This window comes from Ictidomys tridecemlineatus, chromosome Y (assembly GCF_052094955.1).
Source record: "Ictidomys tridecemlineatus isolate mIctTri1 chromosome Y, mIctTri1.hap1, whole genome shotgun sequence".
NCBI lineage: Eukaryota > Metazoa > Chordata > Mammalia > Rodentia > Sciuridae > Ictidomys > Ictidomys tridecemlineatus.
This window is the reverse complement of record NC_135494.1, coordinates 1,056,101-1,081,193: the sequence shown is the minus strand read 5'-3', so window position 1 is coordinate 1,081,193 and position 25,093 is coordinate 1,056,101. Positions and strand designations below refer to the sequence as shown.

At 42.1% G+C, this 25,093-nt stretch overlaps 1 protein-coding gene and 1 long non-coding RNA gene across 9 annotated transcripts in view; one reads left to right on the top strand and one right to left on the bottom strand.

The window, feature by feature from the left end:
- The window catches only part of LOC144371944 (uncharacterized), a 208,745-nt gene that overhangs the window by 8,920 nt on the left and 174,732 nt on the right, over window positions 1-25,093 (bottom strand). For 3 of the 7 annotated variants that reach the window (XM_078035271.1, XM_078035272.1, XM_078035269.1), the window contains exons 1-3: window positions 16,311-16,421; window positions 15,499-15,620; window positions 10,613-11,929 (exon numbers count right to left, since the gene is read on the bottom strand). The exons of 2 other annotated variants lie outside the window; for them this stretch is intronic. In XM_078035271.1, coding sequence (XP_077891397.1) covers window positions 10,613-11,038 — 426 coding nt within the window. In that variant the 5' untranslated portion in view covers window positions 11,039-11,929; window positions 15,499-15,620; window positions 16,311-16,421. Of the gene's footprint in view, window positions 1-10,612; window positions 11,930-15,498; window positions 15,621-16,310; window positions 16,422-25,093 lie in introns of those variants that run through there. 2 more of the 7 variants (XM_078035273.1, XM_078035270.1) reach the window with 2 other exon arrangements.
- The window catches only part of LOC144371952 (uncharacterized), a 28,784-nt gene continuing 14,011 nt past the window's right edge, over window positions 10,321-25,093 (top strand). Inside the window, exons 1-2 of one of the 2 annotated variants that reach the window (XR_013432013.1) lie at window positions 10,321-11,114; window positions 12,044-12,251. This is a non-coding gene — a long non-coding RNA (uncharacterized LOC144371952). Of the gene's footprint in view, window positions 11,115-12,043; window positions 16,964-25,093 lie in introns of those variants that run through there. The other variant, XR_013432012.1, reaches the window with a different exon arrangement.

Genomic DNA, 25,093 nt, shown 5'->3' with positions numbered 1-25,093 from the left:
AGAGATATTTTTTAATATTTATTTTTTAGTTCTCGGCAGATACAATATCTTTGTTGGTATGTGGTGCTGAGGCTCGAACCCAGGCCGCACGCATGCCAGCCAAGCACGCTACCGCTTGAGCCACATCCCCAGCCCTGTAAGCATGTTATGATGTCTGCACAGTGATGGAACTGGCAAAAAGAAAATGTCCCTGCCACTGACACAGAACCTTACTCAAGAACTGAAAACATACAGAACCGCCCAAAACAAGGAAGAATCCACAATTACACTTAGAGACATCAGCCCAACTCTGTCAGGACAATGATGCAGGCAGGAGGGCTTCATGGGTCTTCAAGCAAATGGGAAGCACACTGAGGTCTCAGGGTCACAGCAACACTGCACAGGACATAAACCACACCCCTACAAGTGCACCACCAGTGAAATCCCATGTATGCTCAAAAAAAATGAGAGCTAAAGCAGAAATCAGATCAGAAGCAGCTGAAAAGCCTCCAGGGAAGGGGACGTGAAACACAAGACTCTAAACAGACACAGGACAAAGAGGGGACTCAAGAGAAAAGGTGACCATTTTGAAGGAAAAAATGTAAAAGTCCATCACAGGAAATTCTTAGAGAACACCAGAGGTGGTGCTGTATTGCTTTCTCAGTCATCCAACGCACATTTCAGAAAAGAAGAGCTAAAAGCAATCATTGAAACTGTCACTTCAGAAAAACAGAGAAAGAAGAGCAAGGTAAACCTAAATTACCCACAGGAAGGTAACAGAAGGTGTGGATAAAACCACAACCTGGAAATCCGCAGTCTACAATATCAAGTTCTTCATGAACATCAGCATCACTGATACACTGACATAAGGCTAAGAATACAGAAGACAGGGACTGGGGTTATGGCTCAGTGGAAGAGTGCTTGCCTACTGCTTAGGAGAAACTGGGTTCAATCCTCACTGACACATAAAAAGAAAAAAGTGTAAAATATACAATAACATTAAAGAAAAAATCAAAGAGGACTGAAAACCTAGTAACACATTTAAAAGTATCATCATCAACAATGCATTGGGACTTCAAGATTATCATAAACGTGCTTCGTACAAATTAGACAACTTGCAAAAACTGGACCATTTATTTGAGAGAGACAATTTCCTATAACTTACACACAAGGGGAAATAAACAAAACAGATGAGCCCATGACTACTGAAAAAAACAGACTCAATAACTAATTATTACCCAAAAAGGCAAGGCAAGGGCCTTACATCTCAAACAGGCTTCCATGAGACACTTAAGAACTGCCACCAATTTTCTACTTTTTTTCCAGAACATAGAAGCTGAGTTAACACCTCCTAATTCTTTCTGAGGCATGAGTTACCATATTATCCAAATTAAATAGATAAAGAAAAGTATTTTTTGAGAGAGAGAGAGAGAGAGAGAGAGAGAGAGAGAGAGAGAAAATGTACAATCATAAATGTAAAAAACTGTACACTCCAGGTGTCTATGCAAATGATGGGGAAATTATGGACACAGGAACACTGAGTACAGTGACTACAGCAGCCATATCCAGAAGTGCCCAAAGCTAGATTCAAGGAAGATACACCTTGCAATACTGAATGGACAAGCTGCAGTTTACCCACACCAAAGAAAATCACCCAGAAAATGAGCTCTGCAGCCTGGAATGATACAGCACCCTTAAAGGCAGACTGGTAAGAGAGAGAAGCCAGTTTGAAATGGCAAAGTGTAGTAAGATTCCAAGTCAAAAACATTCGGAAAAGACAACATTATAGATGCACTAGCAGAACTGATGGGTACCAGGGACTCATGGAGCAGAGAGGGAGGGAGCAATGAGGAGGAGTGATTGACAGGGGGAACACAAAATTCCCGGAGCAGTGAAACTCTTCTGTACGACATTATCTTGTAAACTACGTAACACACACAAACACATCACACAGAGGAGGAACACTAAGGTAAAGAATGAACTTTGGCTTATCATAACATGTTGCTTCATCCATTCTCCTTATCAAATGTTCAACAATGGTTTAGTAACCAACAAACACCCTACACCAAAGCAATATGTTGAAAACAGTGGAGACTATCAGCTGGAGAGAAGGGGTATTCGATTCTATGAGTAATGCCACATTTAATTGTCACTTTGATTGGATTAAAAGATGCCAATGATTAATGACCTTATGGTTGTGTCTATAAATGATTGGCATGTGGAACAGTGAACCAAACTGGAGATCCTCCTTAAGCTAGGCAGCACCATCTAATAGGACGGTGGCTTGGGTGAACAAAAGTTGGAAGAAGAAGGAAGCAGCAGCAGAGCAAGCTCCTTTCTTCTCCAATTTGTTCTTGATGGCTTCTGCAGTGGCCTGAGGATATCAGACTCTGCCTCCTTCAGTCTCCCAAAGTGGACTCTGCCAGTGATTCTCCAGGGAGTTTCCAGAACCTGTGGTCTGGACCAGAGCAGCACCATTGATCCCTCTTGTTCTGCAGCTTCAGCCTCTTGGACTCTGCAGCCAGCACTCCTAAAACTCTCCAGCTGCAGATGGCCACTGTGGACATCCAGCTTTGGGTCAAGTAGGCCAATCTAAAAGTCCCCTTTCATAATCATACTTCCTCTTGATGCTGTTTCTCTAGAGAACACTGACTAATATACTATGTAAGTCAAAAATTGCTCTGAAAAAAATAAAGTTTATATCATAAAGAAGTGAATAAACTACCAAGCCATGAAGTTTTACAAACATATACATGAGAAACAATTTTATATGCTAAATACCATTTTCATAATAATGCAAAAATAAAGCAAAGAGGAAGAGTCAGAGTAACAAATTTCAAAACTATGGACAAAAGCAAGGAAACTGATTTTCAATACTATTACCATCTTGAAAGAAATTGGATGATAAGTCTTCAAAAGTCATTGTGTGGTCACATACACAAAGTGTTAAGTTTTGCTATGCTTAGCAAAAACAAAGGGGTACTGTGAGAAACTATGAACTCTTTGAACTGTGTGCTTGTTGCCATCTTAAGAAGATAAAAGAATGTTCTGCCAAGTTTAAAATATATATATTTTTGTGCTTGCCAGGAAATAACTAACTACAAGTAGTATAATAAGAAGTATAGAGCACTGTGACCAGTAACAAAGTTATGCTGAGAATGTTTATCCATGCTGGAAAAGATTAAGCTGCCAAGAGGATGTGTTTCTTTTTTGCTATATAAAAGAAGAAGGGAAAAAAATAAAGAGGTGCTCATTCCTACTGTGTGTGTGTATGTGTGTGTGTGTGTGTGTGTGTCTTTCAGCATCTCTGCTGTTACCGCCTGATCAGGAACTACAGATTGTCAGCAGGGTCTGACAACTCATTCCAACTGCTGGTGTGGTGGTGTGCACCTGTAACTTTAGCCAATAGGGAGGTCAAGGCAGGGAAATGGAAAGTTGGAGGCCAGTCTAAGCAACTTAGCAAGACACTCAGAAATTTAGTGAGACTGGTCTTCATTAAAAATTAAAAGAGGGTACTGGGATTGGAGCTGAGTGGCAGAGCACTTGCTAGCATGTGAGGAAAGGGGTATGATCCTCAGCACCACAGAAAATTTTTTTTTAAAAAAAAGGTATTCTGTCCATCTATATCTATACAAAACATAAAAAAATAATAAATACAAGGCTGAGGATGTGCTCAGTGGAAGTGACTGTAGGTTTATTACCCAGTAAAACACCTGCCCACCGCCAGAACGCTGCTCACAAATTGAAATTCATTTCTGGAGGAGAACTAAGCATGAGCAAGTCCATGGCATCAATCCCCAGCACTCAATAAGTAAGCAAATAAATAAAAAACAGTCTACAACACTAATTCTCTTGGGCTGGAGAGTAGCTTGGTAGTAGAAAACTTGCCAAGCATGTATGTGGCCCTCGGATCAATCTCCAGCAGGCCACACACACACACACACACACAAAAAAAAAAAAAACTAAAATAATGTAATGAGAGATAAAAATGATTATAATACAAAAGGTACACAATTAGAGGCATAAAATACAACAAAATCAATGGAAAGACAACACACTTTCTCACAAGGGAGATTGAATGTTTCCATAATCTACACTCTCTAAAAAAACACTGAGCATTTCAATAAATTTTGTGAAATTTAGGGCATGGTTTACTGTATTTTGGAGGTAAACATAAGAAAAACTACATCTAAAAATAAAAATAGTATTGTTGGGGGCTGGGGATGTGGCTCAAGTGGTAGTCCGCTTCCCTGGCATGTGTGCGGCCTGGGTTCGATCCTCAGCACCACGTACAAACGAAGTTGTTGTGTCCACCGAAATCTGAAATATTAAAAAATACTCTCTCTCTCTTAAAAAAAAAAAAAAAAACAATAGTAGGGTTGGGATTTTGGATCAGCAGTAGAGTGCTTACCTAGCACATGAGAGGCCCTAGGTTTGATCTGTTAAGGTCGGGTGAGCATCAGAGGAAGAGACCACCAAGAGACTGTCTCATGCAACAGCAGAGGGTTTATTGGGGGTCCAGCATGCTGGGGCTCAGAGCTCACTTGAGAGGAGCTGAGAGCCCCAAGAATAACTTAAGAAGAGCTTATATACATTGTTTGAACTGGGGAGTCCATGTGTATACAGGTCAGGGAATGCGGGAGGGGTTGTTTGTACAGAGCAACCAGATGGTCAGGAGACTTTTCTCAACATACATTTAACGGTTTTTCTGGGAATTGTTTTGACACCCACATAAATTTCAGGTTTCAGGAAAACAGAACTTCAACCAAGAAAACAAACTTAACCTTTACATTCTTAACCTTTCAGATCCTCAGCACCACATAAAAATAAATAAATAGGCATTTTGTCAGACTACAGCAACAACAAAAAAATAGTTTTCAAAAAATTGAAAATAATAGACTGTATCTAAGACCAGCCAAAATGTTGTACAGGACAGAGAGAGTAGAGAGGGCATTTATGCTGATCCCAAATTTCATAAGATAAAAGGCCAGCTCCCAAAGGGTTGGCCCTAGGAGGAGGCACTTAGGAGGGAACAGGAATCAGGTGACATACTGGGAGTGCTCTTGAGGGGATCAGCACCCTTATTTAGACAGACGTATTGCTCCTTTCCAGAAAACGAGTGTCATTTACTATTTCACTAATATTCAGCGATTAAATGATCATAATTGGGTATTTCAGGTATTGTCAAAATTGTCCTTAAATTTTACAATGACGAGGGAGTGATGGTGCACACCTGTAACCCAGCGGTTCACGAGTCTGAGGCACTAGGCGATGTAGCAAGACTCTGTACCAAAACAAAGAATGTAAAAGGGGCTGGTGGATAAGCAACTCTGGGTTCCATTCTTTTTTTTTTTTTTATGTTGGAAGTATATAACTTGATCATTTTGTTTTGTTTTGTTTCTAATTTTTGCCTTTAGTCTCAGAGGAGACTTTGGATTTGGACTTTGTAGCAAATCTGCTACCACTAAGACTAAGGGGACACTTGTAGATAGACTAAATGCATTTCTTTTTTTTTTTGAGAGTGAGAGAGGAGAGAGGGAGAGAGAGAGAGAGAGAGAGAGAGAGAGAGAGAGAGAGAGAGAGAGAGAATTTTTAATATTTATTTTTTAGTTCTCGGCAGACACAACATCTTTGTTGGTATGCGGTGCTGAGGATCGAACCCGGGCCGCACGCATGCCAGGCGAGTGCGCTACTGCTTGAGCCACATCCCCAGCCCCTGGGTTCCATTCTTGATACCAAAAAACCACACAGTTAACATGAACCTGCCAAGTCCAGATAACAACAGTGAAAAAATGTCATCCTTTGTCAAATTCATCACCTTGTGAAGGACAGTTACTAGTTTTCATGAAATCACATTCATAAATTTATCCACCACTATTTTTATAGTATTGGACTCAAATTCTGCAGCAATAATGCAAAACAGAGTTTCTCTGTATCTTACGTGGCATTTTGGAATCTAGGGTTGGATTTCAATTTGAAATCACTGAAAAGACAAGACTGAATCTTACAAACTTTCTATACATACTCAGGGGTCGCAAAAGGTAAATTAGGTAATTAGGTGTTTTCTTTTTCTTTTCTTTCTTTCTTTTTTGATAGCCCCAAGATGAAAACCAGGACATTTTACTACAGATCCACATCCCCAGTCATTTTTATACTTTATTTTGAGACACAGTCTCACCAGATTGCATAAGGCCTGGATAAGACCTAAGGCTGTCCTCAAATTTGCAACACTCCTGTCAAAACCTCTGGAGAAGAAACGATCAAAGGTGTGCACCACTGTACCTGGCTGTAAGTTGGGATTTTTAACAATGGAAATGCAACCAGACTTTAAAAAATCCACTTCTTTCTTGCCTCTTTAATATTAGTCCATCCCATGTGACTCTGAATAAATAATCCTGGGCCTCAGATAAGTGAGCTCATCATTTCAAAGTGATACACAGAAACCTTTGGTGCTGAGGGAGCACACATGTGTCAGGCTCAAGGGGCAGGGAAGGTCCCTGACAGCTGGGACATGCCCCTCCTGGTCTTGCTCCCTGAAAGCCTCCAGGATCACCCTCCAAGACACCTGGACCATGACTTTAGTCTTTTCAGGTTTGCACAGCTCTGCACTGGGGTGGGTGTTGCTTATGCTCTGGGAGAGGTTTCGCTCCTTCACACTGTGAGACTAAAAGGGCAGCAGTCTCTGCTGACCTGGCCCCTCAGCACCAGCATCCACAGGCTGACTGTCCACCTGTCTTCAAGGAATGGGAACAGAGCATGGAAAAAACAAGTTTCCAAGGAAGTAGCTGTCTAGATGAGGTCTGTTCCAGGAGATTCCTCAGACCAGAGGCCCCAGCAGCTTCCCTGAGAGGCTGCACCCCACACCTCAGGCTGTCCTCTAGGAGGAACTGACCCAGGGCCTGAAGTTCTGTTCCCCCTGCAGGGACCAGGGCAGCTGTGGGCACCTTGTGGCAGCTCCAGGAGAGGACAGTGGCTGAGGACATGGGACCCTGTGAGGCATCCAAAAGGAACCTCTGCCCAAGAAATCTGACATGGTGTCTACGCCTAAGAAAGATAAAAGGAGAAGCTGTGAACTCAAGTTCTCTATACAGTTGCATCTACATCAAAGAACCTTCAGAGTACTTGACTTTGGCCAACCAGACCACCATGAGGGTGCAAAGGCAGGGTTCTGTATGGAGAACAAAAATTATCTTGGGCTATCTTAAGTCCTTTCATAGCCAATTATCTTAATTTCTGTATCAGAACACAATTCTCAAAACTTCTCAGAATATACCACTAACCTTACCAGATGCCTAGTCTCCAAAATCTACCAAAGCTCAGAATGCAATAACAGACATACAGAAAAAATTCTCTTTATTTTTTTTCTGTACCCCATTAATCTGATGTTCCTACCAATGCAATTGGTTAATGCAGTGATACACAAGTTTCTTTTATAAAAGTTCACGTAGGCCAGACACAGTGGCACACAACTGTAATCCCAGCAGCTTGAGAGGCTAAGGTAGGAGGATTGCTAAATTCAAAGGCAGCCTCAGCAACTTAGTGACACCACAAGAAACTTGGTGAGATCACATCTGAAAATACAATGTAAAAAGGGCTGGGGATATGGGCTGGGGATGTGGCTCAAGCGGTAGCGCGCCCGCCTGGCATGCGTGCGGCCCAGGTTCGATCCACATACCAACAAAGATGTTGTGTCCGCCAAGAACTAAAAAAAAAAAAAAAAAAAAAAAATGCTGAGGGCCATTACCAAGTAGGAATGACGCATCAAAATTTCCTTGCCAAGAGTACCCCATGCTGCTTAGAGGACATTTGATGGAACATTGCATGCATGCTTTAATAAGGTGACCTTGCTCAAGGACCAAGGCGGATCCGGGTTTAGAGCTGATCGGGTTTGAGGAAGTAACTGGCTCCTTGAGTTTAAGGCATTGCCAGTTTTTTTTTTTTTAATTTTTTAATATTTATTTTTTAGTTTTTGGCGGACACAACATCTTTGTTGGTATGTGGTGCTGAGGATCGAACCCCTGGCCACACGCATGCCAGGTGAGCGCGCTACTGCTTGAGCCACATCCCCAGCCCAAGGCATTGCCAGTTTAAGATAATGGGTTTTAGGGAAGTTGGAGGTTGAAGATTATTGCTGGGATTAGGGTGTTCCTGCTGCTTGTTCCCGTTGAGTTCTCCTGAGATTAAAATGGGATTTGGAGATAGCCTCCTGGAGTAGGTGAATTGTGCGGGAGACGGCAGAACGCGATTGTCCCTGGACCTGTGTGGCGGCGGTGTGAGAGCGGGAATAAAAAATTGCTGTTTGAACCTAGGAAGCTGTGTGGTGGCTTGTAATTCTGGTGCCAAGCTGAGACATTAGCCTTGGCAAAAAAAGGGCTGGGGATGTGGCTCAGTGTTTAAGTGTCCCCGCGTTCAATCTCTGGTATATTAAAAAAGGAAAGAAAGAAGAAAGAGAGAGAGAGAGAGAGAGAGAGAGAGAGAGAGAGAGAAGAAAAGAAAAGAAAAGAAAAGAAAAGGAAAGGAAAAGAAAAGAGAAGAGAAAAGAAAAGAAGGAAAGAAAAGAGGGACACATACATTATTCAGGGTAACTTGAATCCATGTTCCTTAGTATGGTCATTAATATTTGGGTTAAAATGAAGTATGTTTTGTAGCTGGGGTTGTCAATGCCTTTAATCCCAACAGCTTTGGAAGCTGAGGCAGGAGGATCACAACTTTCAGGCCAGGCTGGGCAACATAGCCAGATCCTTTCTGAAAATCATATTGAAAAGAGCTAGGGATGAAGGACAGTACATGAATCAGACATTATTGTAGTGGCATCCCCTTCCTTCACAGAAAATTTTAACTGGGTTTCTCCAGAAATTTTCACCATGGGCTAATTTTAGGACTGTCAACAAGAGAATGTCCACAAAAAAGTTCAGTGTAGATAAACTTCCTATTTTCGTGTTGCCCTATTTTCGGGTGGCTAGTATGGGAGAAATTAGCACTCCAAGTGCTGGACTCGAACTCCCCTTACTAGTTTTTTACACACTTGTATCCAGTATAGTAGTTTGTAGAAATGTGCAAACAAGGCCTCTGGCCTTGAGCTGGGATTCACAGAGAAATCACCAACTGGGCACCTTGGAAACAGCTGGTGGGGGAGGAAAGAAAGGGGAGAAGAAGCTCTTCCCTTCTCAGGTGCTGTCCTTGAAGGGTTAACGTGGCTAGAACAGTGAAAGAAAAAGCTGCTTTTATGTGTGTGATGTGACAACTTGACTATGGTGACTCCATTTTGTGAACTCAGCCATGACACTCAAAAATGTCATGACTGGGGCAGTTTGCATTCTTTGTTCATGAAAATCCCCCAAGAACACAGAATGATCTATGTGCCAACCAGAGACTAACTGACCACAACTTTCCGGCTTGCTGGCATTGCCTGAACCTCCAAACGTCTCTTTTGTGGTTTTTGTGCTTAAATATGGAGCCAAGTTAAGGCAGGGGCCCCACTCTGACAACCTCATTCTTTCAAGAGCAGAGTGTCTGCCACTGGCCAGCAATAAAGGCTTAACTGGAATGAGACTGTGTGGTCTGAGTTATTTGTGGGTCTCAGTATTACAATGTGAACTTCTGAGCCCCTCCCCTTACATGCTGGGTATAAGATTCTGAAACCACCTGAACTCGGGGTTCAGGGGATAAATTGATTGATTACAGCAAAAGCAGTGCCCTCTAAGACTGGCTGCAGCCAGATAAAACTGTTTCTGGCTATCTTCAGTGCCTTGCCTCCTTTGTCCCTACATCATCATTTCCCTGTGTGCCTACATGACTGCACGACTGGGGTGACTCTACATCATGGACTATCAGAAAGGGGAGCAGTTATCCTCTATTGATGCAGCCCAGGATTCCATATCCCTGGGATCTATAAACAACCTCCTTATTCCCTTTAAGGCAGTTATTTTGAGCAAACACAAGGAAGTGTTAAGTGATTATTCTTTCCCCTCAAGTATAACATTCACAAATAGAAAACAAATGCTTTCAAAAGTGTTCTTCTTGCCAGGGACAGTGGCACAGGCCTGTCATTCCAGATACATGGGAGGCTGAAGCAGGAGGATCACAAGTTATGGCTGAGGGAGGGAGGGAGGAAAAGAGGGAAGGAGGGAGGGAGGAAAAAGGGAGGGAGAGAGGGAGGAAAAAAGGGAGGGAGAGAGGGAGGAAAAAAGGGAGGGAGGGAGGAAAGGAAGGAGGGAAGGAGGGAGGAAGATTCTTTCCAATATTTCACTAGATGAAAAGTGACAATTAGCACACAGTATCCATTGGAAATGAGTGGGAAGAACGAACGTCTGGCCGAGCTGTGAGGTGGAGGGAAGGTGGGTTTAGAGGCAGGAGGCGCCTGCAATATGGGGGACCTACAGCAGCCTCCGGAGGAGCTCCCCTGGGAGGAGGAAGGTGCATTTGTGGCCCTGCTTCCTCCACGTCGGGAAGAGTGGGTCGGGCCACCAGTAGGGAGCAAAGGGGACACCAGGGACCTGAGCCGCCCTTCCAAACCCAGGGAACCAGGGGACAGGGCCCAGGGCCACTTGACAGCGTGGAATCCGCCGCCCTCCGCAGCTCACCCCCGCGCCGGGCCCCAACCCCGCACCTTCAGCCCCGGTCGCAAACTCACCATTTTTGGCTTCCGTGGTGACCAGGCGTCGTCTGGAGGAAGTTCCGGGGCCCCGAGATCCCCGGGGACACCGGCAGCGGCAGAGTCAACTGGGTCACTGGAACAGAAACTCGGCCAGAGAAGGAGTAGCCCGGTGGGTGCGGAAGAAAGCCCGCAATGTTGCGGAAGCCCGCCCTTCCACTTCCTCTGCGCACTGATTGGACAGTTCCCCCCGTATCCCGGATGGATGGCCTCCAGGCCCGCCTCTGCATCGTGACTGACAGGTAACATCATCCAATCACTGCCTGAAATTGGGTAGAGTGACAGATTCTTGGCCCCAGCCCTTTTCAGGAGGAGCTTCCTGGCTGTGCTGGGAGCTAATCCAGGTGAAAAGCCTGGGCTTAGCCTCTGGTACAGAGGTGACACCTGGCACTGCTTTCGGAGCATGGGAGGCCCTGGGTTTAACCTCAACACAAAAACAAAGCGCAGCTTCTCAGGGAGGCTGAGGCTGGAGGAGCCCAAGGTCAGAGAGACCCTCTCTTAAAATAAAAGGAAAAGGGTGGGATGTAGCTCAGAGGTCCAGGTCAAGCCCCACTGGGTTTATTCCCCAGTACCTCAAAGAAAAAGAAAGAACGATATTGCATCTATACATATATTTTTCCACTCAGCTGATGCGACCTCAGGCGACTTAGAAAGACCCAGTCTCCAAATTTCTGAAACACTATTTAGACACATCATATGTATGACCCATACATAATATCTAAAAATGAGAACAATTTGAAAACTATTTTAGTAATTCTCATCACCTCCCGGCCTCTGTGGCTTTGAGGAGGCAGCCTGAGCTATGAAAGGAAGCCATTGGGGTTGGCTCTGATGCTCAGGGTCCCATCCCCAGCAGAGAGGGTGGGGGAGGAAGGAAGGCAATCCTCCAGGGCAGCAATGTGCGGTGGAAATTAAATGGGTGCCTTGCGCTTAGTGTAGATGTTCTACTCCGACTGTTAGGAAGTCTTGTGCAGAGACCTGACTCTGGGGATCCCACAGGTCTGGTCAGGTGTTTGCCCCAATATCAAACAGAAAAGGTCATGATGCAAAGCAGGAAAGGAACTTTGACCAGTGCAGCTACACCAGGAAGACAAGGAAACCCTGTCCTTATGCTGTCTTCAGGTGCTGACAAGGACTTTGAGGTTTTATAGAAGGATAATCATAGGCTGTATGCACAGGGGAAATTGTATCTAGGATTTAGTATTATCTGTAGGATTTAAGCTTCAGGCATCTGTTCTTATGTCTGTGAGCTCACGCTCACTTGCCCCCTTGACACATGTCACTCTATTGCACAGACTGGAGAGAGAGAGAGAGAGAGAGAGAGAGAGAGAGAGAGAGAGAGAGAGAGAATTTTTTAAGTTTTTAATTTTTTTTATAAATTTCTTTTTTTTTTAATATTTTACTTTTTAGTTGTCAGCGGACACAACATCTTTTGTTGGTATGTGGTACTGAGGATCCAACCCGGGCCGCACGCATGCCAGATGAGCGCGCTACCACTTGAGCCACATCCCCAGCCCGAGAGAGAATTTTTTAATATTTATTTTTTTAGTTTTCGGTGGACACACATCTTTGTTTGTATGTGGTGCTGAGGATGGACCCCGGGCCGCACACATGCCAGGTGAGTGAGCTACCAATTGAGCCACATCCCCAGCCCTTCCTTAATACTTGAAGGCAATTGGGAAATTCTCTTTCCGACACTAAATTCTTGGTCCGAGGTCATCATGATCTACTCTTGAAACACAAAAGGCGATAGTAGAAAACGTAGTATCTCAGGGACATAACCAACTTGGAAGATCCAGGTTATTAATATTATTATTCTGCCAAACACTCATCAGAAGACTCTTCATCTTTTCTGGATTTATTGGGAAGCCTTGCACTTGGCAATGGTAACATGGACATGTTCATTTGGCGGGGTGCTTCAGCCTTTCCACGGAGCAGAGGGCTCAGTCACAATATTTATTACAGTGGCTTTTTAGAGCATCTTAACTCTGTTCTAAGATTTGCATCAGCATTTATCTGACTATGAACGATCTTGGAAGTAATTTAAGTCAAGCATTAAGAAAATCCTCATGTTGTAAGTTTGAAACAGAGCCATAAAGACTGTACCACACAAGCAAAAAATAATATTTAAAGTAGTCCCTTCAAAGATCATGAGACCGGAGCTGGCCTAGGTCTGGTTCATTGGCATGCACCAGTTTCAGACCCCAAAATGAACTTCAGCAGAGTGTCGCTCTGAAATACCAGCCGGCAATAACTAGCCATGCCATAAGGTGAGTTGCATTGATACAGGCTACAGGATATTCATCATCCTTTCTCTTAATTCTCATATTTAAGGAGTCTGTTAGGTGCTGAGAGCCATTGCCAAATAGAAATGACGCATCAATATTTCCTTGCCAGTGTACCCCATGTTGCTTAAAGGAAGGACTCATGGAAATGGATTTGCCTTGGACATTCGCTGTGACATTGCATGTATGTTTGAGAAAGGTGACCCTGCTCAAGGACCAGGGTGGATCCAGGTTTAGGGTGTATCCTGCAGGTTTTAGGAAGTATCCCTCTCCTTAGGATTAGGGCGTTCCTGGTTTAGGACAATCTGGGTTTAGGGCAGTTCCTGGTTTAAGGTTATTCCTGCTGGGAATAGGGCGGGGTATCCTGCTGCCTGAGTTCCCCTTGAGTTCTCCTGGAATTCAGAAAGTTTTTGGGATTAAAAGCCTGGTGGAGTACGTGAATGAGGCCCAGAACTGGGATTCCCCCAGAATGTGTTTGTAGAGGGCCAGTGTGAGTTCGGGAATAAAGAGTTGCTGTTTGAATCTACAAAGCTGTGAGTGGCTTGTGATCTTGTGCCCAGCCAGACTGTGGCAGTTAGGTCAATCAGTGATGTAAATATTCTGAAGGCAGAAGACAAACATCCAAACATCCTTTTGGGTGCCATCTCACTGAGGGTTAGGGTATTACCAATCAACCTCCAGGTGCCAGGCATCCTCCTGTAATTGCTCTTGTCCATTCTAGGAGACCAGCCTAAAATGCATCCACTATTTCTAGAATTCTTGTGTTGTACTCACCAGACATTTGCATAATACTTAGGAAAACTCAGGAAGAATACTTAGGAAAGGTGCCAGTTTCTATTGTAGAATGATCAGGGCAACCATGCATTGGTGGATACCTTATGTAAACAACTGGCCTGTATAGAAAAATTCTATTTCAACAAGCCTTCTATTTGGACAATTGTCAAGATAAGTAGTCTTAATTTCAAAGGGTCAGCATGATTGTCTGGTTTAGGTTTCTCATATGCTGTGTTTTCCTCAAATATAATCCCAGACAACCTGTTTACCACAGGATCAACATATAACTGACCACTACAGTCAGCATGATTAATCTAGTTTCATTGGTGGACTTTCCAGTCCACACCACAATGGACATTAAAAATGGATCTGAGGGCTGCGGTTGTGGCTCCGTGGTGGATCGCTCACCTAGCATGTGCGAGGCCCTGGGTTTCATCCTCGATACCACATAAAAAAATAAACAAAATAAAGGAATTGTTTCCATCAACAACTAAAAAATAAATTTTAAAAAATAGATCTGAGAAATGGGTCCATAGAAGTCTCTTCATACTTTTTACTTATCTGGCAAGCTCATGAAGCTGCATGGTTGTAAACTCTGCAGTTGGAAGGTTTACCTTCCTGTGTCAGGTTTTTCAGTCATGATGACCGGTTTATATTCTATCTTTTCAAATATGATTTAATTTACTGAATCATGTTCAGCAGCAGTGAACATGATTCAGTCAATTCAGCAGCAGTCTCAATTTTTTTTTTTCTTTTTTTGGTGGTGATGCTGGGGATTGAACGCTGGGCCTTGTGCATGTGAGAAAAGCACCCTACCAACTGAGATATATCCCCTGAGATTCTCAATATTACAATTAAGGAAAAAAATTATTATTTTGTAAGATCTAGTGTGTGCCTCTGGGGTCCTGTATTCCCCCTTTTCTTTATTTAATAAAACTGAGTAAAGACTTGGCATATGCCATAGTATCATCAGTTTAAGTTATAAATAGTAGTAAAGTATTTAAATGATCAGATTTACCTTGTGTTAATTATTGTAATTTCTCAATATATACTAGTTGATATATCCTAACAGTTTAAAAGGAATCCTCAATGTCTTTCTGAGAGAAGTTCTCACAATATCATTGCGTTTCAGAATATTATCCTTTAAATAGATGTCTCTCAATTGTCTTTTTAAAAATATGATTAAGCAGTATATAAATCCTACCATATTTTTATGAATAATAGGTCCAGTGAGAGAACTTCTATAATGTCAATGAATTTTCAACAAGGTTTGCAAGTTTTATTGCTCAAAACTATCATACAACTTTAATTTGGAGAATATCAGTCCTAATGAAATTCCCAGATCTCAAAATTATTCAACAAACAAAATATGCAAGAATGAACAATCTTTGAGTCAATCAAATTTAGTCTCCAAGGAGAATTGTAAAAGTTGGAATCTAAGACAGCACTTTAATATATTTAGTTTGTTTAATCAAGGATGTGAATTTATTCACCAAAATTAATCCTTGCCTTAAACAATAAGAATAAAGACCTTGCTTAGAGGAGTTAAACTTAACATTTTAATAGGTCTTTATCACGTCAAAATATGAACCAAAATATTAGCTCACTATCAGCATAGATAGTAAAATCAGGGAAATGGCCTGAAATATCCTTGAATTAATGAGTTAAAATTTTTAGTCAGTCCAGTACATATAAATATTTTTTTTTACATTTCTCTATTATCTGTGTAATTAATAATATAAAAATATTTCTATTTAGGAAAATATTTTTATCATTAAAATCTAGAATATACAGATCTTGGTTTACCCAAAGATGATTTCTTTCTTCTTAGGACCTCCAATGTGTGCTTCTCCTCTGTTGAAATTCCTTTTAGAATTTTTCCTGGTTATACTTTGAAATAACTTCTGAAAACCTTAGAATCGTTGTACCTTGATAAAAAGAAATATCAATGAGGACTGGGGTTGGGGCTCAGTGGTAGCATGCTTGCCTGGCATGCATGAGGCACTGGCTTCGATGCTCGACACTACATACAAATAAATTTAAAAAGTAAAGGTCCATCAACAACTTTAAAAAATATATTTTAAAAAAAGGAAAGAAATATCAATGAAAATATAGTTAAAGTCCTTGGATATTTCTGTAGATAGTTAATACAATATACATAACCTATAATTAATACAATATAATTGATTAACTTTATGTAACCACGTGGATCTTAAGATATGTTGGATCCATTTCAATTTGTTCTCAACTAGGACTGCACGCTTGCATGTGATGTCACGTGATGTGGCTGATGATCCTTGTGTATACATTTACTTATTTCTTGTAATTACACAGTCAGGAACAAGAATAAGGATTTGGGGGTCATCCCAGGAACATGGCTAGCTTTGTTTCTGCGACAAGCAAATGCATCCCCATAACTTTCAAAATCAAAAGCCAAGTGTGAGACAGCAACATTTAGCAACATGACCATAGAGAGGAAAAGGAAGGGTCCCAAGGGAAGCTGCTGAGGGGTAAGAAATCAAGTTATTTGGCCTTGAGAGCAAGTCCGGCTTAGGGCTGCAATGAACAAAAATGTGGAATTAGATTTTGCCTGAAAAAGATCTTTTGTTGGCACTTACAGATAGGTGTTCTTAAAAATGCAGGCTCTGGGCAGCTCCAGGTAGCAGGTCTGAAACAGGAAGTACAGGTTAGCAGCTAGAAGGTGGGACCAGAAGTCCTGTGTGAGTGACAGTTGGAAGGACCAATGGGAAGCCTGTTGAAATGCAGGAGGCGGGCCCAGGAAGCCAGCTGAGCGGCCAGGCTTGGGAGGTTACCATGATGATGGAAACACCTTGGAGCCCGCTGCCCTAGAGCTTCCCTATCTGGTGGCATTCCATTTGGTTTGTCTGCATTCCCCAGGCCTGGGAGGGATCCCATGGCTGACCTGCACTTGCAGCTTGTGTCCTCCTGCCTTTGCACTTTCCCTGGCAGCACGTGGGACTTTAAAAGTGAGCTTTAATAGCAGACACCAGCGTTACTATCAGATGTTAAGGCAGTCTCTGGATTCAGCCATCAGACCCAGTAGGGGTTCAGTACAAACTGAGTGTTCACACACACAAAAAAAAAAAAAACAGAAAAATAAAACTTACTTCTCTATGGGGAAAGAATCCCTGTGTTGAGTCTCATCACAACATTTTCCTTCCCTGTTTTCTCACTCTCCAAGCGCTGACTTCTAGTACACTCACCCAAGAAGTCTTTATCTGATATTTTAAAACATAAAGATTCATACAAACTATCTAAAAAAGTCCACAAAAGCACTTTCCCCATGGGAGAGGACTCAGCAACATATCCCACTAATCATCTTAGTAACTCATTACATTTATTTAGAGTCTCTAGAATTATAAAAAAAGTTTTCTAAAGACAAAATATTCCCAGATAGTAAAAAGTTTAACCTCACAGATTTTTCTTCTGTCTAATTTACTTACTTTCTACAATTCGGTCCACGATACTCTACAATCCTAAGCGCTCTTAGCTTCTGGAGAGAAATTCCAAACGAACTGAATTTTTAAAACTCACCCTGGAGTCACCATATGGGCAACCAATTGTCGCATTCCTCATGACTAAAACACTCAGGGTCACTCCAGGTGAACTGAGCTGCATGAAATAATCACACAAAAGACAAAGACAGAGATACCTTTTCCTTTGGGTGTTGTGATGGCTGCTCGGATCTCAGGGATCCATGGAAAGAGAGAGAGAGAGAGAACACACACACACACACACACACACACACACACACATGTTGAACTCTTTTATTGGGGAGAAGCCATTCAAGTGAGGCAAGGGGTCAGGATTCAGGGGGCTGAGTCTAGCTTTCTGTTGTCTGCTGCCAGCAGGTTGATTGACATCTAGGGAGGCCACACCCAAAGGCCCAGCAAGAGAAGGGAACACACAAAGGGAGTTTCCAAGGAACATTTTATCCCAAACAGGGCAAAGGGGTAGGATTACAGTAGAACAGGTGAGTGTCGCTCAACCCCATTGGTGACTCATCTACATCTGAAGACATGCCTTTTACTTCTTGAGCTGTGGCAATGCCCGAGTGATTGATTGGAGCTTCTTGCTTCAGGACTGGAAGGTGTGGGTCATTCAGAGTGATTCCCACAAATGGCCCCTGTGATGAGTGGGTCTCACAAGAGGCTTAGTTTCCTCCTGTGTGAAGGGGACAATGCTGTGATTCTCTACGTATGTCTACCTGAGAAGTTGAGGTGCAGTGGGCATGGGTGTTGGGAAAAGTATAAAGGGCACATGGGAACAGAGTTGATCTGGGTCAAAACAAAGATGATCCCCAGCAGAAGGCAATTCTGCCACCTAGAGTCTGTGCTCTGGGATCAGCATCCTCGTCATCCGGGTCTCTAGATCATTAAGGAAAACACTAGAGGAGGACAGAAGAGGAGCAAACAGTACCTGTGGCTGTGTGGCCCTGGCTGAGGACAGCACAGGGTTTGCTGCTGGGCGGTCACTTGTGTCCCGAACTATAAAGGAGAACTGTGCTAAAGACTAGGCCCTTCAGGGGCTGTCCTCTGTCTTGGGCTATGTGAGAATGACCTGGATGGCTTCAGTCTCCGGCTTCCTGATTCTCCAAGCTCACGGATTTTGTGGCCTCTTTCACTTGTTTCGTGTGATGCTTGGGACACTTTTGTACATGACAGGCTCACGTGTGCACTTTTGTGTGATAATAGCTGGATCACACGGGGCAGCGGGAGTGAGGGGACTGGCACACGGTTCTGAGGGAGGCCTCATGGAGACCCAGCCTCCCTTGCAGTCTCCTGGCCTGCGGGTCAAAGCCCTGTCAGTGGAAGAGGCTCCTCACACAAGGTCAGGTGCACCCACTTCCTCAGCAGCAGGTGAAGCTGGGGCCCACCGAGATCCAATCAGCATCTCCAGCTCTGAGGAGCCAGGAATACTGGCCAGTGTCTTCTGGGATTCCAGGAAGATTATGGAAAGAGATGTCTTCTCTCCTCCTAACAATGCTTTCCCAGCTCCTATTATGCTGGTTTTTTTGAGGGGGGGGCTTTTATTTTTTTATGATTAGTTAATGCTAGAGTTGAACATGATGCTAACTCTATCCTTTACAGCTTTGGAGTGGTTCTGTATCTTCACTTGCAGTGAAAGCATAAATGAGAGTCAGACCCCATCATTCCTCCTCCAATTAAAAAATCCTGCAGGAGAAGGGTGAAGTGTGTGGGAAGGGCGCCCCCTGCCGGGCTCTTGCAGGAACACACGGCTGCAGAGATCTTAGGGTCCCTGTTAGCCTCAGATTGTGTCACCTGAGCAGCAAGTGGAGACAAACTCTAAGATCCCCCAGATTTCAGAGGTGGGGGTATTTGCACAGAGCATATCAATAACCTTTGGAAAAACAGGTGAGTTAAAATACCACTGCAGGAACCCTGTTCTGATCCAGGATAGGGGCGGCCTTACTGTAGAATCATCCCAATGTTCGGGACCGAAGGTTGACGATTGGCATTTTGAACTTCATCCTCAGGGAACACCATCAAACCAGCAGCCATATTCAGGGTTTCACAATTCTGAACTCATTTTTTAACTGGCCAACCATGATTTAATTATGAACTCACTAGAGTTCGCTATAATCTAGACACTAGAAAAAAAAACTAATCAAATATATCATGTGATATATCATGTGAAATAGTGTCTCCTGTTCAGCAGCTTCTTTTTTAAAATATTTTCACATTAGAATTATTTGTATAATTATAACTTAAAACATTAGTTAGTAAAATAATGATATATTGATGTATGCATAGATTTTGGAATGCTTAAATCTAGAGACTGTTTTCACATTCTTTTTTAAATATATATATTTTTTAATATTTATTTTTTAGTTCTTCGTGGACACAACATCTTTGTTGGTATGTGGTGCTGAGGATCGAACCCGGGCCGCACGCATGCCAGGCGAGCGCACTACCAGTTGAGCCACATCCCCAGCCCCTGTTTTCACATTCTTTATGGTGTTTGAAGAGAAAATTCTTATAAATTTGATGAGGTACTCTTTATCAAATTTTCTGTTCTTGCTGGTGTAGTGGTTCATGCCTGTAATTCCAGCGGCTCAGGAGGCTGGCGCAGGAGGATTGCGAGTTTAAAACCAGCCTTGGCAACTTAGTGCGGCCTGAAGCATCTTTGTCTCTAAATAAAATATAAAGAAGAGCTGGGTATGTGGATCAGTGGTTAAGTGCCCATAGGTCCAATCCTCCATACCAAGAAAATAAAATAAAAAATAAAAAATAAGGGCTGGGGATGTGGCTCAAGCAGTAGGGCGCTCGCCTGGCATGCGGGCGGCCCGGGTTCGATCCTCAGCACCACATACCAACAAAGATGTTGTGTCTGCCGAAAACTGAAAAATAAATATCAAAATTCTCTCTCTCTCTCTCTCTCTCTCTCTCTCTCTCTCCTTTCTCTCTCTTTAAAAAAAAATTAATTAATTAATTAAAAGTTGTTCCTGATTGTATCTTCAGTATAATTCTAAGACATCTTTCCTCTCTCAAGATCAACCAAATTCTCTCTTGTTCTTGCCCTGATAATTCTAGTAATTTCAGTATTTGCATTTCTGTGTGTTCCATGACACTACAGTGTATTTTGACACATTATACATACATGGAGAGTAACTTATTCTGATTAAGATCCCAGTCTTTTGGTTGTACATTATGTGGAGTTACCCTGGTTTGTAGTCATATATGAACATAGGAATGTGTCCCATCCAGTCTACTCACTTTCCTATACCCTCCCTCTCCCTTCCCATAATTTCTCTTTGTCTAATTCAATAGACTTTTATTTTTTCTCCCCATACTCCATGTGTGTGCTTGTGTGTGTTTGTGTGTGTGTCACATTTTCTTTATCCATTCATCTGCTGAAGAGCACCTGAGGAACCAGCCTCTACCTCAGAGCAAAGCCTGTCCAAGGAAGGGGGCATGACCCTTGTCTTTGGAAAGACCCACACAGAACTCCTAGGCACAAATCCATCCTGCTGAGTTGTTTATCTGCAAATAACAGGAGAGATCTGCTGCACCAGGTGTCCCTGATTCAATCAGGGACCATGCCTGCCTTAGGTTGTCCAATACTACATATGGTCCTTACCCATAATTGGATGGGCAGACCTGAAGGCATCAGCCTCCTGTCTTAGGTTGGTACCATTGCAATAGGATCTTACCTGTCATTGACTACTGGTCCAGCATACAGACACACCTGTGGATAGGCCTTTGTACCAACAGGGGGGTGGGTTCTTTGCCTCAACTCTGTTGGCCCCTAAATTGTAGCTGAACGACCATCACAAGAAGAAGGGAGAAGGATACACCAAGCCAATTGACAGCTCCTTTTGGTAAAATTGTACCACGGATGACACCATCAGCAAAAATACCCCAACACTACCACAAGTTGCTGCACCAACAGATAGTTCACAATGCTTACAAGTGATATATAGTCCAGGAATATTCTGCAAGCAGTTCAGTGATAGCTATTGCAGAAGCTGTAGATTGGTTTTATCTTTATCTTCACCGGCACTGGGATGAAGATAAAAATTCTGGCAATAATGGCTAAAGAAAAAATTATGTAACATTCAGCAGGCACTAAAAGAAAATAATTTTCTGAACAATTTACATTATCCTGAACATAATTATTAAATATAATGAAAAGGAAAGGTGAAAGTAAACAAACAGATCTGTTAACCTCCTTTTTTGTTCACATATTAAAACAATCCTCAACAGCTGTTTACTTAATTTAAATTAAACCATTTAAATCATGTGAATAAGAAAAAAAAATATTTGGATCCATTTTTTCATAAGCGCTCATCATATATGATATATGGATATACGAACATACAAACATACAACACAAAACACAAATGTGCACACATAATATAATACATACAACATATAACATAATACTAAAGGCCTTATAACTTCTTACAGGTGAAATCTCCATTGCAATGTTTAAGAACTCTGTAGTCAAAAAATAGAACTGATCAGCAAAACATTAACCTAGGTCTGTATGAGCTCAAAAAACAAAATAGAACTTCACGATGTGGGAAAGGGCAATAATAAAATGGATATTGAAAAAAACCATCCTGGTTCTGTCACAGATGTAAGGGTAGCTAAACTGGAGTTCTGGATATCAGCTGTTATGGATTTGAGCCAAATCACCTTCTTTTTGGTCTGTAGAAATCGCTTTAGTTAATCTCTCTGGAATCCAAATTGGCTGCTGTTCTCCCTGTGGAAACACACAAACAGACCCCCAACTCCAGACAATTACTGGGTCAGGACCTTTCCATTGTCCTGTTAGAATATCTTTCCAAAGTACCATGGGCTTATGTACATTTTTTGGACACATATGCCTTTCCACAGCACTAAGCCCTGATGAATCCAAATTTAGAAAGCTTAGAGTAAAAAGGATTATTTTAAGTTTATCTTCGGGGAATATATACCCCATCCAAATTCCCTATTTTTACTTTAATAAGTACATTTTAATAGTTTGATGAGCTCTTTCAACTATGCCTTGTCACTGTGGATTGTATAGGATTCCTGTTATATGAGTAATGCCAAATGATGAGCAAAATTGTTTAAAAGAGGTAGAAGAATAACCAGGGGGCATTATCTGGTTTTAACTGTTTTGGAACGCCCACAGTGGCAAAATTTTGTAAGCAATGAGCTATACTATCTTTAGTTTTTTCTCTGGCATGAAGGGAGCCCATCAAAAATCCAGAAGAAGTAACTGTAACATGCAAATATTTTAATTTTCCAAATTCTGGCAAGTGTGTGACATCCATCTGCCAAATATGGTTAGGTATCAATCCTCTAGGATTGACTCCAAGATTAACTTGTGGTAAAAAGGTCACACAATTTTGACATTGTTTTATTATGTGTCTAGCTTGTTCCTTAGTTATTTTAAAACGCTTTTGTAAAGTATTAGCATTGACATGGAACCTTCTATGAAAATTTATAGCTTCTTCTAGTGTAGAGAAAATATGTATGTCATGTGTAGTTTATCTGCTAAATCATTGCCCAAACTAAGGGCTCCAGGCAATCCTGTATGTGCCCTAATATGTCCTATAAAGAATGGATCTTTTCTGTCCCAGATTGGATTTTGTATAGTGGAAAACAAAGAGAAAACAGTAGAGGAAGGGGAAATCCTACCAGCAACTTCAAGGGATACTATAGCATTAACTATATACTGACTATCGGAAAATAAATTAAATACAGAATCTTTAAACATCACAAAAGCTTGTAATACTGCATTAAGCTCTACCTTTTGAGCTGATTGTTTGGGTACTAAAAATGTAAAAGTTTGATCAGGTGTAACTATTGCTGCTGTACCATTATTTGACCCATCAGTGAATATATTTGGAGCATTCATGATAGGTGTTTTTCTTGTCATTTTTGGAAAAATTACAGGATGTGATGACCAACAAGACAACAAAGGATTAGATGGTAAGTGGTTATTAAATAAAACATTAGATTTGCACATAATTATTGCCCAAGTATTTAACTCATTAGCTAACTCATCAATTTGATCCATAGTATATGGAGTAATAATTTTATTGAAAGAAATTTCAAACACTCCCTTTGCTGCTTTTATTCCTTTGTGTATTAATTGCCCTACAGCCTCAGGATATCTAGTAAGAATAGTGTTAGGAGAATAAGATAAATGTATCCATAATAATGGACCTTCTTGCCAAAATACTCCTGTAGGAATATTTTTTGTTGGTAGTACAATAAATAATAAAGGCAAACTTATATCAATTCTATCCAAATGCATATTTTCCATATATGTTTCAATGATTTTTAATGCCTTTCTTGCTTCAGGCGTTAACATTCGGGGTGAATTTGGATCTCATGGACCTTTTAGGATATCAAATAAAGGTTCCAACTCTCCTGTTGGTATGCCTAGATAAGGCCTTATCCAATTTAAGTCTCCTAATAACTTTTGAAAGTCGTTAAGTGATTTGAGTTGATCTACTTGTATTTGAATTTTTGGTGGACGGACCATGGTTGAGGATAATAGAACTCCTAAATAATTAATTGGAAAATTTAATTGTACTTTATCTATTGCTATCTCTAGATTATAATTTTTTAATAACTTTGTCAGTGTGGCATAACATTCTAGCAATGTGTTTTTAGCTTTGTGTACTAATAATACATCATCCATATAATGAAATATTTGTAGTTCAGGATTTTGATTTCTAAGTGGCTAGATTACTTTGTTAACATAAATTCGACACATAGTTGAGCCATTTTCCATCCCTTGAGGGAGAACTTTCCATTCATATCTCTGATTAGGACCTTCATGATTCAGTGCAGGGATAGTAAATGCAAAACGTGGACTATCCTCAGGATGAATTGGAATTGAAATAAAAAAACAATCTTTAAGGGCTGGGGATGTGGCTCAAGCAGTAGCGCTCCACGTTTCTTCTCCTCCTTGTATGTTGGCTTCTGCAGACCTATGAGCCGAAATCACCGAACGCCTCCAAGCGTTTGATTGATGGGTGGGTGGGTGGATGGATGGAGAGATGGATGGATGGATAGATGGTTGCCTAGATGGGTGGATGGAAGGATGGATGCATGGATGCATGGATGGATAGATGGATAGTTGGTTGCCTGGATGGATGGGTGAATGGATGAACAGATGGATAGATGGATGGATGGATGTTGGGTGGGTGTGGGGGTGGATGGAAGGATGGATGGATGGGAGGATGGATAGATGGATGATAGATGGATGCATGAATGGGTGGATGGGCAGATGGGTGAATGGATGAATAGATAAATGGATGGATTGATGGATGGGTGGATGGTTGAATGGTGGATGAATGGGTGGGTGGGTGAGTGGATGCATGGATGGGTAGATGGTTGAATGGTGGATGAATGGGTGGGTCGGTGAGTGGATGGATGGATGGATGGATGGGCGGATGGATGGTTGGCTGGATGGGGGGCTAGCTGGCTGGATGAAGGGGAGGACTGACAGATTCTCATGCTAAGGATGGGTACTTTAGCGTTGGTCCTACTGGTGCACTGGCCCAGATCACTCTCTGTGATGGGCCCATCTTGTGCATTGTAGGATGTTGAACATTTCTGGTCTCTACCTGCTGCTCACCAATAGCACCACATCCCAAAGTGGGACACCCCCAGTGTCTCTGTACTTTGCCGGTTGTCCTCAGGGGAACAAAACTGTCCTTATGGGGGCCACTAGGTGGTCAGCTTTGGGTGCATGAAGAACAAGGTCTGAGCTTCTATAGCTTAGCTCCCACCAGATGCAGCCTCCTCCAAGGTAGAAGGGAAGAGACTAGCACCTGTCATCTGCCAGTCCGTGGGGGAATTCCTTGAGCTCTAGGGGCTGGGTCACTGCCTTTGGGTTTCATATCTATAGT